At 37.1% G+C, this 16,221-nt stretch overlaps 1 protein-coding gene across 1 annotated transcript in view; it reads left to right on the top strand.

The window, feature by feature from the left end:
• The window catches only part of LOC306885426 (angiopoietin-2-like), a 30,544-nt gene extending 24,045 nt beyond the window's left edge, over positions 1-6,499 (top strand). Inside the window, exons 8-9 of the mRNA XM_079441925.1 lie at positions 3,157-3,287; positions 5,833-6,499. Of these exons, the coding sequence (XP_079298051.1) occupies positions 3,157-3,287; positions 5,833-5,993 (292 nt within the window). The 3' untranslated portion in view covers positions 5,994-6,499. The remainder of the gene's footprint in view (positions 1-3,156; positions 3,288-5,832) is intronic.
• The last annotated feature ends 9,722 nt before the right edge of the window (positions 6,500-16,221 follow it).

Genomic DNA, 16,221 nt, shown 5'->3' on the forward strand with positions numbered 1-16,221 from the left:
AAGTCAATGCGTGTTTGTGTGCGTGTAAACAGGTAGAGAAATTGCTGAACAAACACTTGCCAAATCCCACCCTTTTTGTTTTCTAGTTTACCTCATATGGTAAGTGTCCATTTTATTAGCGGGCTGAGAATCCTGGCATGGTCTCGAGGGTGTTGGGCCCGTTTGAGATTAACCAGCCAAGCAACCTATGGTGCAAAAATGTTTTCATGCCAACACAATCTCCTGCAGTTCCTAGCTGTGTGGTCCTTTCTCTGGCACAGTGTGTTCGCAATTCTTCCTGGTGAGACATCATCAACAATGGATTGTGGATAATGGAGGCTGAATATCTTTGGAATACACATTAATGAGTCTTAGAGCTTTGCGAAATAAGAAAGAGGAAATGATAAATCACTTAGGAATATCTTATACAGGCTCGCAGCCGGTCCAATTACTGGGGTTAACAGTGGATGCAATAGATGTAGACGCTTTCACCTGATTATGTAAAAATAAAATAAAAAAACAGTGTACGTTAAAATGATCCTTTGTGTATAGTATTTAAGTTAATTTATCTAAAACAGGATATGTGTCAGGGCTGATTAAGCAAGCTAATGCTAGAACTCGACATACAAGAAGTGGCAAAAAAGAGAAGGTGGTATTAACAAAGCTTCCTGGCACACTTTTAGCCATAGATTAGACCATAGAGATTTTAGGGGTAGATTTAGGACTAAGACTGCATGATAGGAAAGTTTATGCAAATATTTATTGTACAAGTATTGATTTTCAGGGGGTTACATCCCCAGCAGACCATAAGGGTGCTATAGGGGTCTGGGAGAATTTTTGTGAAGCAACAACAACAACAAAAACATCAACAATAAAAATTATAATAATAATAATATAACCTGAATTCCGGACATTTTGGGATGTTTTTTAAATTTGAATAAAATTAAAACTAAAAGACTTTCAAATGACGTGAGCCAATATTTTATTCACAATAGAACATAGAGAACATAACACATGTTTAAACTGAGAAATTGTACACTTTTATCCACTAAATGAGCTCATTTCAAATTTGATACCTGCTACAGGTCTCCAAAAAGTTAGCACGGGGGCAACAAAGGGCTGAAAAAGCAAGAAATTTTGAAAAGATTCAGCTGGCATCATGTTAGTTGACATCAGGTCTGTAACATGATTAGCTATAAAAGGGATGTCCTAGAGAGGCAGAGTCTCTTAGAAGTAAAGATGGGCAGAGGCTCTCCAATTTGTGAAAGAGTGTGTAAAAAGATTGTGGAATACTTTGATTGTGGAAACAACATTCCTCAAAGTCAAATTGCAAAGGCTTTGCAAATCTCATCATCTACAGTGCATAACATCATCAAAAGATTCAGAGAAACTGGAGAAATCTCTGTGCGTAAGGGACAAGGCCGAAGACCTTTGTTGGATGCCTGTGGTCTTCAGGCTCTCAGACGACACTGCATCACTCATCGGCATGATTCTGACATTACTAAATGGGCCCAGGAATCCGCCATGCCATCTACAGAGGCCAACTAAAGCTCTATCATGCAAAAAAGGAAGCCATATGTGAACATGGTCCAGAAGCACCGTCGTGTCCTGTGGGCCAAGGCTCATTTAAAATGGACTCTTTCAAAGTGGAAAAGTGTTCTATGGTAAGACGAGTCCAAATTTGACATTCTTGTTGGAAATCATGGACGCCATGTCCTCAAGCCTAAAGAGGAGGTAGACCTTCCAGCGAGTTATCAGCGTTCAGTTCAAAAGCCAGCATCTCTGATGGTATGGGGGTGCATATATACGGTATGGGTTTTGGAAGGCACTATGAATGCTGAAAGATATATAAAGGCTTTAGAGAAACATATGCTCCCCTCCAGACAACATCTATTTCAGTGAAGGCCTTGTGTATTTCAGCAGGACAATGCAAAACAACATACTGCAGCTATTACAACAGCATGGCTTCGTAGTAGAAGAGTCCAGGTGCTGAATTGGCCTGCCTGCAGTCCAGATCTATCACCTATAGAGAACATTTGGTGCATCATTAAACAAAAAATACGTCAAAGACAACCATGAACTCTGCTCGAACAGCAGCTGGCAAGAATGGGACCAAATTCCAACACCAAAACTCCAGAAACTCATAACCTCGATGCCCAGACGTCTTCAAACTGTTTTGAAAAGAAGAGGAGATGCTACTCCATGGTAAACATGCCCCCGTCCCAACTATTTTGAGACCTGTAGCAGGCATAAAATTTGAAATGCTATCTATATTCTATTGTGAATAAAAAAATTGGTTCATGTGATTTGAAATTCTTTTAATTTTCATTTTATTCAAATTTACAAAGAGGTTTCCAGAATTCAGGTTGTACATCTGAAAGGATTACAGTTTCATTCTACACTTGTCACTGGTTTAAGATCAATTAAATTATTTTATTTGAATTAGACAAGTTAGGAAAAAAAAAAAAAATCCAGATAATATTTTAAACATAAAATGTACATTTTTACACCATAATATTTATACATATACATGAAAATATCACTCAGAGGTAGTTTTTTTTTTAAATAAAGAAGTCTCTTCATTTCTTTATTTGATTAAAAATTCAGTAAAACAGTAATATTTGGAAAAATTATTACAATTTAAAATAAACCTTTCCATTATATATATATATATATATATATATATATATATATATTTAACTCTGATTTATTCCTGTGATGGCAAAGCCGAATTTTCAGCATCATTACTCCAGTCTTCAGTGTCGAATGATTTTTCAGAAATCATTCCAATATGCTGATTTGCTGCTCAAGAAACATTTATTATTATTATCAATTATCATGAAAACAGTTGTGCTGTTTTTGTGGAAATGGTCACAATGTACTTTAATTTTTTTTGTATTGTTTGATAAATAGAAAGTTCAAAAGATTAACTTTTTTAGATGTCTTTACTTTCACTTTCATTTAATGTATCCTTGCTTAATAATAAAAGTATAAAAACTTTTAAAGGGTGGCACATTTGCCTTTATATTTATATATGGGGGTCCCTCACATGGGGATCACCATATTTGGGAGTCTGCAGCATCAAAAATATAAAAAAAAACGTTTTGTGTATTGTTTATTCTATATCCATCCATACAGATGTGTTGAAATATTCAGTATTTTTCTTTTTCTCTTTAGTCTCCATGTAAGTGGTTTCAGTGGTACAGCTGGACGCACCAGTAGTCTTACCCACTCAGGAACCCTGTTCAGCACAAAGGACCAGGACAATGACCAGTGCAGCTGCAAGTGTGCTCAGATGGCCACAGGAGGTATCACATTTACATTGTTTCTAACAGTGTATGAAATTATGAAATTGCATATAATGAAAAACTATTTTCCAGCATCATCCAAAACAAGAACTACAATAATGTTAAAGTATCAGTATTTCCATTGCAACAAAGAAAGTAGTTGTAGAGTAATCTCTCAATTAAAACAGCAGTTCGCATTTACTTTATTTAAATAATGATCCTGATCCAAACAAAATATGTCCAACCTTTTTTTGTTTTTGTTTCTGCCATGATGTCAAAGGGGTCATATCATAGATTTTTGGTCCAAAGGTCCACTGGTGTTAGTCAGGTAGGTTTGCTGTTGGGTTCAATACAGTTGGTGGTGCCTTATACCTTGACAGCAGCCTTTTTCCAAAGCTTGCATTACACCTTGACAGAACCACAACATAATCCTCACTGACATGTGCCGCACAGACTCTGAAGGTTGGGCTGATGTGATCAGGGACCTTGTTAAAAACAAACTTTAGACAATCCTAACTAAAGTTAAGCAAAGCCACACATCTGAGTTGCAACCAAGCTCCCTCCTTAACTCCAACAGGTAAAGGTAACTCACAAAACATCCCTGAATCCATCGCTTGTGTGCTGCTTACAATATATCAAAACAGTAGAAGGATGTGTAAAAATATTCGATCAAACGTAAAGCATATCTGCTATTTTATCTCAATGCCAAGTCAGTGTAATGCACCTCTGCAGAGTCCTGTGCAGATACTGTCTGACAGAGCCTGAATTTAAAAAGCCTATATTCGGTGTTTTTATTATTAAAGTGCCCCTATTATGGATTTTTGTCATGCAGTGTGTAACACAGCTCTAAGTGAATGAAAACATCCTGTAAGGTTTTAAATCTGAAAGTGCACCGTGTGTAATGTTATTTTCTCTCAAAAGAAAGAGTCGACTCTGAATCATTGAAACAAGTTGTTTTTTAAAACGAATCCCAAGCCGTTTCATGTTGACATCAACAAGAAACATTAGCATATTGCCCGCCCACTTGTTGCACCTGGGAAAACTTAATTTTCACATTAGTCTGAATGAAAATGCAATTCCATTCTTTGCCAACAGGTGCCACTTTTGGAGCGTTAAAAATAGCTGTTTCCCCAGTAACGGCTGTACATAAAGCAGCACTGTGCTCACAAACACTGCTTTAAATGAAATCGACCTATCACCGCAGATTAGCGTCATGCAAAGGAGGGGTTTGGAAAAATGAATAGTTGAGTGAATCGTTGAGTAAATAAGGTAAAAATAAATGCATATTATACGAAAATTAAAGTGTTTTTTGACCTTGCATGCTTGTCAACATGTTGTTGGGGACTCCCAAAACCAAAATATGAACCTTTCATAACTCAAAATAGGGGCACATTAAAGGAATAGTTAACCCCAAAATGAAAATTTGCTGAAAATGTACTCACCCTCAGGCCATCCAAGATCAGGTTTTTTTCTTTAGGAGAAATTTTGCATTACATAACTTTTTCACCAATGCTCTGGTGAATGAGTTGTGCAGTGAATGGGTGCTGATAGAATGAGAGTTCAAAGAGCTGATAAAAACATCACAATAATGGCGACTGGAGACTGGTGTCGATTACTTCAATTTTTTATCAGCTGTTAGGACTCTCATTCTGATGGGACCCATTTACGCAGAGGATCCAATGGTGAGCAAGTGATGTAATGCTAAATTTCTAAAAACTAAACTAAAACTAAAACTATTAATTGAAAGAAAAGCTGAAATTAAATATTTTAACAAGATAAATATTAGATGAAAAAAAGAGAAATATTGCCTTGGCAGCTAACTGAAATAAAATGTAAGAATATCTATGTATAAATAAATATAAAAAATAAAGTTAACATTGAAATACAAATATTGCTAAAACTGAAAATAAATAAATAAATCTAAATAGATGTTTAGTTTTCAAAATATTAATACATACAATAATAGTATTTAAATTAAAATAACACTGTCTATATGGCAATGGCTTGGCTAATGAATATTAATTAGATCATGCAAATGGTCTGTCCAGCATTATTTAGGAACATCATTATATAAATAAAACCATTTCAAAACCTGCCGCTGCTTTTTGTAAATTACGTAAGATCAAAGAAAATCTGATCATTATGACCTTTTAAGTGAAGTGACATACTGCGAAGTATGGTGACCCATACTCGGAATTCGTGCTCTGCATTTAACCCATCCATCGTGCACACACACACAGCAGTGAACACACACACACACACACACACACACACACACACACCGTGCCATTTATGCTGCGGTGCCTGGGGAGCAGTTGGGGGTTCGTTGCCTTGCTCAAGGGCACCTCAGTCGTGGTATTGAGGGTGGAGAGAGCGCTGGACATTCACTCCCCCCACCTACAATCCCTGCCGGCCCGAGACTCGAACCCACAACCTTTGGATTACGAGTCCGACTCTCTAACCATTAGGCCACGACTTCCCCTTGTGAATGTAATTTTAACTATTAATGAAGGAAATTTAAACCAATCACAAAATAACTGAAATCACTTGCCTTTTGTCCCTGCAGGGTGGTGGTTTGAAGCTTGCGGTCCATCCAATCTTAATGGGATATACTATTCTGGAAGCTCCAATGTGATACGGTATAACAGCATAAAGTGGTACTACTGGAAAGGGCCAAGCTGGATGGCGACAATGACCAATATGATGATACGGCCTGTGGACTTCTAAAAGCAGGAAGAGACTCACAAATGGGTCGTTTGACTTTACTGACAGCCAAATCATCCAAACAAGCTGGTGACATCAATGAAAATTATGAACAACTTGAGCATTGGACAGCTTGTGCCTATGTCATTGTAGCCATTCAATCTGTCTCCGTTTTGTTTGTTTAGTCTGGCGAAACAGACACAAATTGCACCATAAATGTTTTATCTCCCTGTATAGCAAACTCTTCCAATGTAAAATGCAATGATCTGGAATGGCTGATCAGTGCTCACATTTCATCACATGATGTTTGAGCCCAATGTCTGTCTGGTAGAACACTAACCTATCTTCCTCCTCCATCCAGTGGAACATCAGCTCTCCTGAGATTTCTTTTCCCATTCTAGTGCTTTTAAAGGGTTTAAGAGAGAATACCTCTATAAAAGCGCTCAAGACACTGAAACAGGTGAATGTTTTATAAGCATACCTTTCATTATAATTATATATTTGTAATAAAACAACAGACATCAAATCAGACTTTGCTACAGAATTCTGTTCCAACCTTCCATACAATATAGGTATAATATATATATATATATATATATAATACAAACAGAAAAAATGCGATACTGACATGATTGAAAATAATAACTTATGAATACCGTGCAGTTATGTAGGTGAGAAATATTGATTCAGTAAATGCTCAATCAATTCAACTGAGTGGAGTGAAGGATTCATCGACTGATTCAAACCAGCAAGTCATCAAACTATTCATTAAACTACTCAGATATTTATGTTATTTATTTATTTACCTAAAACGAACCAGGTTATAAGAATAATTTGTTCGTGAATCAGGCTACACTGGTTGTGGTGTATGTTTTTGATTCGCTAAAAGAAACAATTTAAAAGACATTCATTCGGGAGTCAGGTTACACTGATCAAATTGCATACTTTTGATTCATCAGGATTGTAGGAGTCATTCATTTGGGAATCCTGTTTGAAGGTTGTTATTGAATCACTTGAAAGAACTGGGTCATTTATTCAGGAATCTGATTACACTGGTCATGGGTTTTGATTTACAAACAAGAACCGGTTCTTAAGAGTCATTCATTTGATAATCACACTATACTGTTCGCACTGTATGTTTTTAAATCGCTCAAAAGGACCGGTTCATTAAAACCATACATTTGGGAATCAATACTATACTCACAGCGTGGTTGTTTTTGATTCACTACAAAGAAGAGTTTCAGAAGAGTAATTTTTTTGGAAATCAAACATGTTGCACTAAGTGTTCTGAAAAGGCGGATGTAAAAAGATCCACCTTTTGAGGAGTCATATATTAGTGAACCACTACACTGGACACATGTTTGTTTTTTACATACAGCCTATGACAACAGCTCAACAGAAAGACGTTTCTTGGCATTATTTCACAGTATGCTTCTTTTTATTGCATTCAGTACAGACTGTAAACTCGCTTATATTGCTGTGACGCTGGAGACTCAGCAGCGGTGAGAGCTCTGCTGGAACATGGGGCAGGAAACAGCCTCAAATCCACTATGAGGTAATTACTGTGGTGTTGTCTACGCTTGCACTCTGCCATTTTCATAATTGCAAAAGCAGCAGGTTTGGTTTAAAGCTGCTGTGGAAGATTGACCATCCATGCAGCGTGTTAAGAGTCTATATTAGCCCCGCTTTTATGCCAATCGCTTGATGAATCATTCAATAAAGGCTGTTCCTATAAAACACTTCTCAGAGGCTGGCTCTCTTGGCCTGCTGACCTGTGTTCACACTCAGCACTTAGCCATGCTACTACTGTCATGATTTAATGCTCTGGTCTACAACCCCATTCATCCGTGGCCAGAGAGCGAGAAGACTTACCTGCCGTGCTCTTTCACATGAGATTCTGCATCGATTTGCCAGCCATTTGCCAGAAATACACTACAAGGCATGTATAGATGAAGACATTCCCCATGTGCCATAACAACTAGCACAACTTTATTACAGGTCCAGCAGCAGCAGCAGCTGTGATAGATTACTGCTGGTGAAATGAGGGTTAAGCTTGGGGGGGTTCCATCATATTTGGGTTTAAAGAGAGATCTGGACAGCTGGCTCCTCCCGGTTTAGAGCAGGTATGAACCTCGGCTTGGAGCGTGTATTATTTGTTGATGCCATCATAATACCGACTTGGTTCAGTGTGCAAATGAGATGCCCTGCACTGACAAGGGGTTCCGCACCAGTAGAGCCTTTGAGCACCTTCAAGAATTTATCATCTTCTTGAGCAAGAGAACGGAGAAGAAAGAAAGCTCAGTAGGGAGGGTGTGCATGGTTTCCACACATAAATCTCTGTCCGACCTCAGTTCCACATGGTAGACCGGATGTAAAGACCGGTGAAGTCAGGGACGTGCCATAATGAATCTAGGGGACGATGTGATACTGATGGCTCAGCAGAGCAGAGACTACTGATCTCGAATGAAAACGGTTTTTGCGTTCTTTCTCAGTTGTTGTTTGTTTACATGTAGCATGTTTAATGATGTTTGCAGACAAAATTGTTCTTGTTGCCAGCAGGGGGCACTAGAGACACAGAAACAGCACACCATGCTTCTAGAACCAAATAGAAGCTGCGCATTTGGAAAACAGAACTGATAGGGAGTTTGTCTCCACTCTGCTTTGCCTTTTCTCTCTTATCATTCTGTTTTTGTCGCAACTTATGCATGTCAGTCATAACTATTGCAAGGTAACTCTTTTATGCTGTTGTCTCAAACAGATGGCCAAATGGAGGGCTGGAAAAAAAGGCACGATTGATGGGGGAATCATGTGATACTTGCTCATAAGGCATCAGAAATCTGTAAATTATTTGTGCACTAACAAGTGAGTGTCAAAAAGGCTGAAAGACCATCAGAATGGGCTTGTTAATGCTGCTGAAACACAGAGAACATATTGTTGCTGCAAATGCATCTGCAAACCTAGTCATCTGTCAGCGTCGGCTGGGTAATGATCTAACCTATTAGCACTTCAAAGTCTAGGGTATTTCCTTCTCTGTGGTGGGGGTGTCTTCTTATGCTGCATATGCAAAAAGAAGAAGAATATATTGTATTTATTTATTTCAGTTGTTTTTCATCTCGACTCTTAGATTCTGATGTTAATTTGTTAAGCTATTCAGAGCAACACCTAATGAACTGAATGTTATATTGTGGTAAATCATCCACTCCATTTGTTCAACCTTTGGTTCCATTTCATTTTACTTGAGCTTATTATTTCCAACAGCATATTTACATATAAAAGAGTACCGACTCTGGCATATGCACTCTGCTGTTGTCATTCCAAAAGGAGGGGTCTTTCTCAAGAGGATGCACATGGAGCAATAATGCCTACACCGAGTGTTCGAATTAAGAGGAGGGCTAGAAGGGGGCCAAGATCAACTTGAGAGGGGGCTCCTCAACCACTTTGAAGTGTCATTTCTGAAAGGAAACCAACAATATAGTCTGTTCAACAATATGTACTCTGCTATATTAACAAGATGATTTGGTGGTGGTGCATATGAAATAGCAATCTAGATGTGTTTATGTGCAGCAGACATCTTCAGGGATCTATTTACAGATGAATTACACTACAGTTCAAGTTAGGGGTTGATAAGCTTAATGTCTCTTTTGCTCACCAAGGCATAACAAAACAGCAATATTGTGAAATGTTATTACAATTTAAAATAGCTGTTTTATATTTGAATACACTTTATAATGCACTTTATTCTCGAGATAACAAAGCTGAATTTTCTCAGTAGTGCAATGTGCACAATATCGGTGCCACTTGAAGCTTTTTTGATTTATAAGTATATTGGACCCCCCCCCTAAATTCTGAGTATCTGTCTGGATGTATAAAGCCAATTAATTGTGCATGCTAATTTCCCCTGTTTTTAATTACCTTTATCTTCATTGAATGCTCATTTAAATGTAATCTTGCAAAATTCTAATAATTTAATAACAAATCTAAAGAAATCTCAAAATGAATATACATTTTTCATACTGTATGGGAGCTAAATACAGTTTTTAGTGTTCTATGTGTAATTTATTTAGACTAAATATAAAATAATATATAATGGAATAACAGAATAGAACAATTTTATGACATTAATTTAGTTACATGCTTAGCTTATGAACATATGCAAGTATTGTGTAAATATGATAACGTAAGTAAATATCTAAAAAAGTAAACTTTTAAAAATATTTAATAACCTACTTTCTTGAAGCTTTAGTATAATTATAACTCAGTCTCCAGTTCAACCCTGACAGCTGAGGTGTCTCCTTCTTCTTCAACCTCAAAGAGATCTTAAGGAAAAGCGTGAAAAATCACGGCAGAATCTATTAAAGCAAGGCACAAACTTGACCCAGGGCACAAAATAAATATTTGATTCCGACGGGAAATGCAGGCCATGAGTTAATAGGCTTAATTATTTATTTAGCTCTTTTTAAACTCCCCTCTTCCAATAGCATATGTATTAGGAGCGAACATGAGGAGCAAATAAAATTGTTGGTATGACCCCTGGCTACTTGTTGACTGGCTCCCTCCTGTGTGTGAGGAGGAGGCAGAAAGAGAGAGAGAAACTGATGCAAGGAAGCAGAGTAAGAAACTGTATTATGGAATAAAAGTTATTTTTCTTCTGTCGTGCTTGGGTGTCTCCATTGCGGTGTGCTGAGAGAAGAGAAAAAGAATGCAATGAAGCAGGTCTGTTGACTGAATGGGTACATAGAGCCTTGGGCTTGTCAACTTCAAATTCACTACATCACCAACCGTCAATCAAAATGTCAGGAAAAAGGGAACATTGCGTTTAAATTCAAGTTTTGGTTGAAAAATAAGACACTTTGCAAAAAGCATATAGGCCGATGGGAATATAACGGGGTCCTGCAAACCATGCTAATTGAAATGCACAGTACAGTAAGTCTCACAGCAGATGTTGTGCTCACAATGCTTTACATCAGAGCTGCCATTTATAATTTCAGTGCAGAAAACCAACGATCACAATTTATTTAGAAATGCATTTTAATAACCTTTATTTCCTTAAGCACTGCAAATAGTCCTGTCCATATCCGCTCTCCCCATGACTCACATTGTGAATTTATCCAGAAGGCTCAATTAGAGCTAATTGCTGCTTTGACATTTATAAGTTTTAATTTCCCAATGCATTTCAAGAGGGAAAAAGTTGGACATCTACAAACTAAGAGTATTTCTGATGGTCTAGTCTTATCTGGTGGCGATAAGATTATGATCCCTGCGTGGTTAAACCATCAACCATAATCTTAAACTCACAAATGCGCAATTATATGAAAGAACCTAAAAGTTCAAAATAGTTGGATGCATGAACGCATAATTTCGAAAAGTTTCACTTCTGATTCAGAAATCTATTGCTCAGCCGACCCTCTCCAGCTTGTTTCTAGAAATAGAAATGATGGTGAGAAACTAGCTCACGAACTTGAACATTCTCGTTTGACAGATCTTTCTACACCACATACATTTTTGTTAGGTTTCAGTGTGCCACTGTCCCCATTAATGAGAATATTTTAAGCAGGGAAAATATTGGATGTAAGAAGAGCATGTTAGGAATTTAAGGTTTTCAGTTCCAGAGGGCCAAGGAAAAATAGAGCCCTTTATGCATTTTTCATCTTCATTAAAGAAATCCATCAGGGACACATAATGTACTCCTCATAAATTATTACATAAAAAATAATAAATATACACTGATGTAAAAAAAATTAAATAAAAATTAGATTAGGTAAGATTTAATGTTTTTGAAAGTCTTATCCTCACCAAGGCTGTTTGTTTTATCAAAATACAAAAAAAAGAGTAATATTGTGAATTATAATTATAACTCTTTTATATTTTAATATATTTCAGAAAATAAATGTTTTAATTCGATATTTATTTGTTACATTAATATTTAATATAACTGTTATATGTATTTATTTTATGTTACACTGAATACTGGCATTTATTGTAAAGTATTCCATTATGCTTCTTTGAAAAGCTTACAGAAAAAAATGCATGCAACTACATTGGAAATATGTATGTTGTGCAAAGCCTGGGAAATTAGTTACATTCTTACATTAGCACTGAAAAAACATCCCACATTGCACTTATTTCACCTCTGTACAGATGCGATCACATTACTGTCATAACAGTACAGAGGGGCTGGGCCATGGCCAATGATTAGCAGTGAGCTCACGCTGCGCTAACATGCACAGTTTCCTTACCAGAGAGAGGTAATGAGCTTTGGCTACACAGGCCATGTTGTCCTTCATTACTCATCATTACAGAAAACATCCTTTATTTAGAGACACATGGTCTGTTTATTATTAACCAGATGCATGTGACGATGAGCTTGTTTGCATATAATGAATAAACACATTTATTTATGTATTTATGAACTTTACTATCAACGACTGTCAGTGTGGGCAGGGGTCAAGGTTTCCCTGCTTTTTTTTGCAGAGTAAAGTGGCTCTTTGGGACTGCTGTTGAAGGGTCAGTGGAAAAGAAGGTGGGTTTAAGTGACACCTCTCTGACTCTTAATGTGGATAGAGGTCAGTGCTAGGAGATGGCCCACGGCCGTGAAAGCTGAGCTGAAGATGATCTCGAGCAGGCGGAGTGATGTTTTATTCAAACACCTTCAGGTCTGACATTTAAAAAGCTGGGCAGACATCAGACGTGCAGACGCATCAATGCAGCGATAGACAATGATTCGTCCATTGGACACCGCTGCCTCTCCTTTGCCCCCCTTGTGGTGCTCTCATTCTGCTGCATGTGTTTCCTGACTGATGCAACCCTTCGGGGCTCAAGCGGCAATTTCAGTGACCTTGGGTGTTTAATGAGGAGAGATATCATTCCATTTTAGGCTTCAATTTCAAAATTCTTTTAAATTTCTCTTTTAAAAATTCTCTCAAAATGACCGAAACAGTTGTAGTCAAACGAAAAAGGCACATTGTCCTCAAGGTCACGTGCTGTTTTGCTCAGTTGACCTTTGTATAACATTAGTGATTGAACACTGTAAAAATGCTCGTAATCAGTGCTCTAAGTGGGTCAGTTTGCAGTACAGCACTTCTATATTTATTCTCTTCTCTATATTCTATTCTCAGAGTCAAAATGTCAGTGTTGGTGCCACTTTGGCCCCTGTGCCTGTAGTAAATAAATTTATCATGTACCAGCAATAATTATTTAATGCATTGTGAAAAAAAAAAAAAAAATGTTGAGAAGGAAAACACTCTGTGAAATGTAAACGTTCCCTAAAGTTACTTTCGGCTACTGTAAATTTAACACTGATGTACAATTTATCAGAGCATAGATCTATCTCAGGTAAATGACATATAGAGACACTTGGCTGCACATACAGAACATGGAACGTAAGTGTTGTGGATACTCTCACAAAAATGGGTTGCTCTTTTTTTTTGAAGTGTAAAGTTTGGTAAGGGGAAGTTTGGTAAACTTGCTTAAGTTAACCCTGTTACTCAAATAATTGGTAAACGGCAGTGGACTGCTGTTTTATAACTTACCTGGCATTGCTTATTGGGAAAATCCTCAGAGTATTCCAAATCCACTCTCTATTAGCTCGCACTCATTGTGAAACGAGCCGAACATGTCTTTTAACTTTAAACCATTGTTTCTGGTCAAAATATTGCATTATCCATAATAATTATAAATATTATTATAAAGAGTCCATTATCCATAATAATACATTCTCCAGTGAAAAGTCCATCCCTTGTTGTCCTCTCACATCAAAATCCATACATTTGTTTTTTTTGAATATTTGTTTAGAACTGTTTTGGACTAGTTTTGCACGTAAATGGTGCTTGATCTGTGCATATTTTTCTTCTTATTTAGTGAGACTTTTGGAGAAAGCAAAATTATGTTTAACCAGTTTATTAACAGATTTGTAGTGATTTGGTATATTTGATCAGTTAATGTTTATGTTAATCTGTTTTTATACTGTAAATTTAATTTCAATATTTAAAATTTTAAATGTTGCAGCCATTTCATGTTAAAGTTTTGTTCTTTTTTTTTTTTTTTTTAAATAGTGCAGTTATTGCATCCAAAGAGAGTCTAATAATTGCAGAGACAAATACTGGTGATATATGACCATTACATGTGTACATTTCTGATCCAGCCGATGTCCCATACGCTCACCAAATAAATTTTACATTAGCTCCATCAGGACCCATTCCCATAAAATGCCCTTCTCTTGACACCACTTTGCCTCAAGCATGTGAGTCTCAGGCTTGTTTCACCTATTTACCAGATGATTCAGGACAAGAGCATGCCAAGTTTGCTGTTTTATTCATGTTTTGTTGCTTCGGATTTACCAGCGAATGAACAGAATGCAGCTTGCCTGCCACAGATGTATTGCAAGCGTTTGTGGAAAATTACACTGAAACAAGAAGTAGAATCAGGTCTAGTGATTACAAGTGATGAGCATGTTTGAAGCATGAAGATCGAGTCTTTTGCTTTACAGTGCTGACTGACGCAACTGACTGAAGATGCATTCAATTCTACCATACTGTAAGTGCCCTGTGAAGTGGACTTCACAATGTATTCTGCTATGTTAAGTGAGATTCCAGTCTGAAGGGAGCAAGCATGTTAAGTTCACACTGCAAACGACAGTCAGAATAAAGGCACATCACTTCATTTGAAGAATGAAGTTAGTAGAATGTCTAAAGTGGACTATCAAAATAAAGTGTAACCTAAAATTAATATTTATATAAATACACATGGATGTATTATATACAGATGTCCTATTTCTATTATATTTATTTACAGAAGTAGCATGCCATCATACTCCTCTAATATGCATGACTCAAGTGTCGTGTGTGGTGGGATAATGTCGCAGGGTGTTCCAACTTTGAATGAATGGTTTTTGTCAAGTGAAGTGAACTTCAGCAGATACCCTATGCTCAGGGAGTAAAGAGCAGTAAACACTATGGACCCTGTGAATTGGAACACAGTACAAGATACTAAATTTCAGCAACAGAGGCTTCGTTACTTGTCACTGGTTTGACTCTTTGAATAAAAAAAAACTAATCTTGAATCAGTTTAAAGGACTACATATGTGGATCTTAAATCTTATTTACTGATATTATGCATTAAAGTTTAAAGAAACTTTTGTAATACACAGTAGTTTTGTGGAACATGCCATTGAACATTTTTAGTGCGTTGTTGTTGGTGCTTTTAGCGTATAGCGCTTTGAAACAGTGAATCACTTTATGAAGCAATTGGTTAGCTTTTCTTCACCTGTCGTTAATAACCATATACCAATAACTACTAAAGTGGACGAGCTCACAAAACAATAATCATATTATTAGTATACGAGTATCTTTTTACATTTGTTTCCTGTTAAATATTGAATAGTGGGTTGAATACTTAGTAAACATTCCAGCGCAATCGGCATTGAATGCTTGAAAGTGCCTCTGAACTGCAGAAATAAGCCTCACGCACCTCTTGTCATGGCATATTTGATGGCTGGATGAAATTAATTCAAGCCCATTAATTTTTTCCCCTTCTTATGACATTTTCTGCTCCGTTGCTATACACACTGCAGCTCATTGCCGGCACTGTTCCTCAGCCTTTTGTGCTCCTGCACTTGCCCCTCCAATACATCCCTTCTCAATTCATCCCAATCCTTCAAGTGGTACAAGCACGGAGAGAGGAGAAGGTGCTGATAAACCTGGCAAAAACACCATTACCTCTCAGAGTCAGCTTCCTAGAGTGACCTGGAGATGTGAGAAAGTGTTAGGTTCAAAGGGTCCATTTACTGAACTTGTGAAAGAGCACTGATGCATTTTAACTTTGTGTGCTGGTACACTCATTTGTTTTTGAAAGCCTGAATAAAAACCTCATAACCCATCACACTTGCCCTCTCAACAGGGACTTTGTCAAGCACCAAAGAGTGAGATTTTTCTTTATTTTAAAACTCTTTTATGGTTGGTTTCTATGTATAGCATTCTATTTCCCACAGATGTGTCTGAGCTCATTTGCAAGTCATGCTGAATTTTGGTATTCTTCCCCAAAGCACTGGTCTTCTCATAAGCTGCAAATCCCAGGGCGTAATATTATCTGTTATTTCAAGCTTTATATGACTTTTTCAAATCAACAGTCCACAGAAGAATAATTTCCTCACTCTGAACTATAGCACCATTTATCTAAAACCAGCAGAGCCTGTTTAGCATATATTGTTTGTAGTACAGCAACTAACACAAGGACCAATTCTTCTTCATAAAAATAT

Source organism: Barbus barbus (genome assembly GCF_936440315.1).
Source record: "Barbus barbus genome assembly, chromosome: 19".
NCBI classification, from domain to species: Eukaryota; Metazoa; Chordata; class Actinopteri; order Cypriniformes; family Cyprinidae; genus Barbus; species Barbus barbus.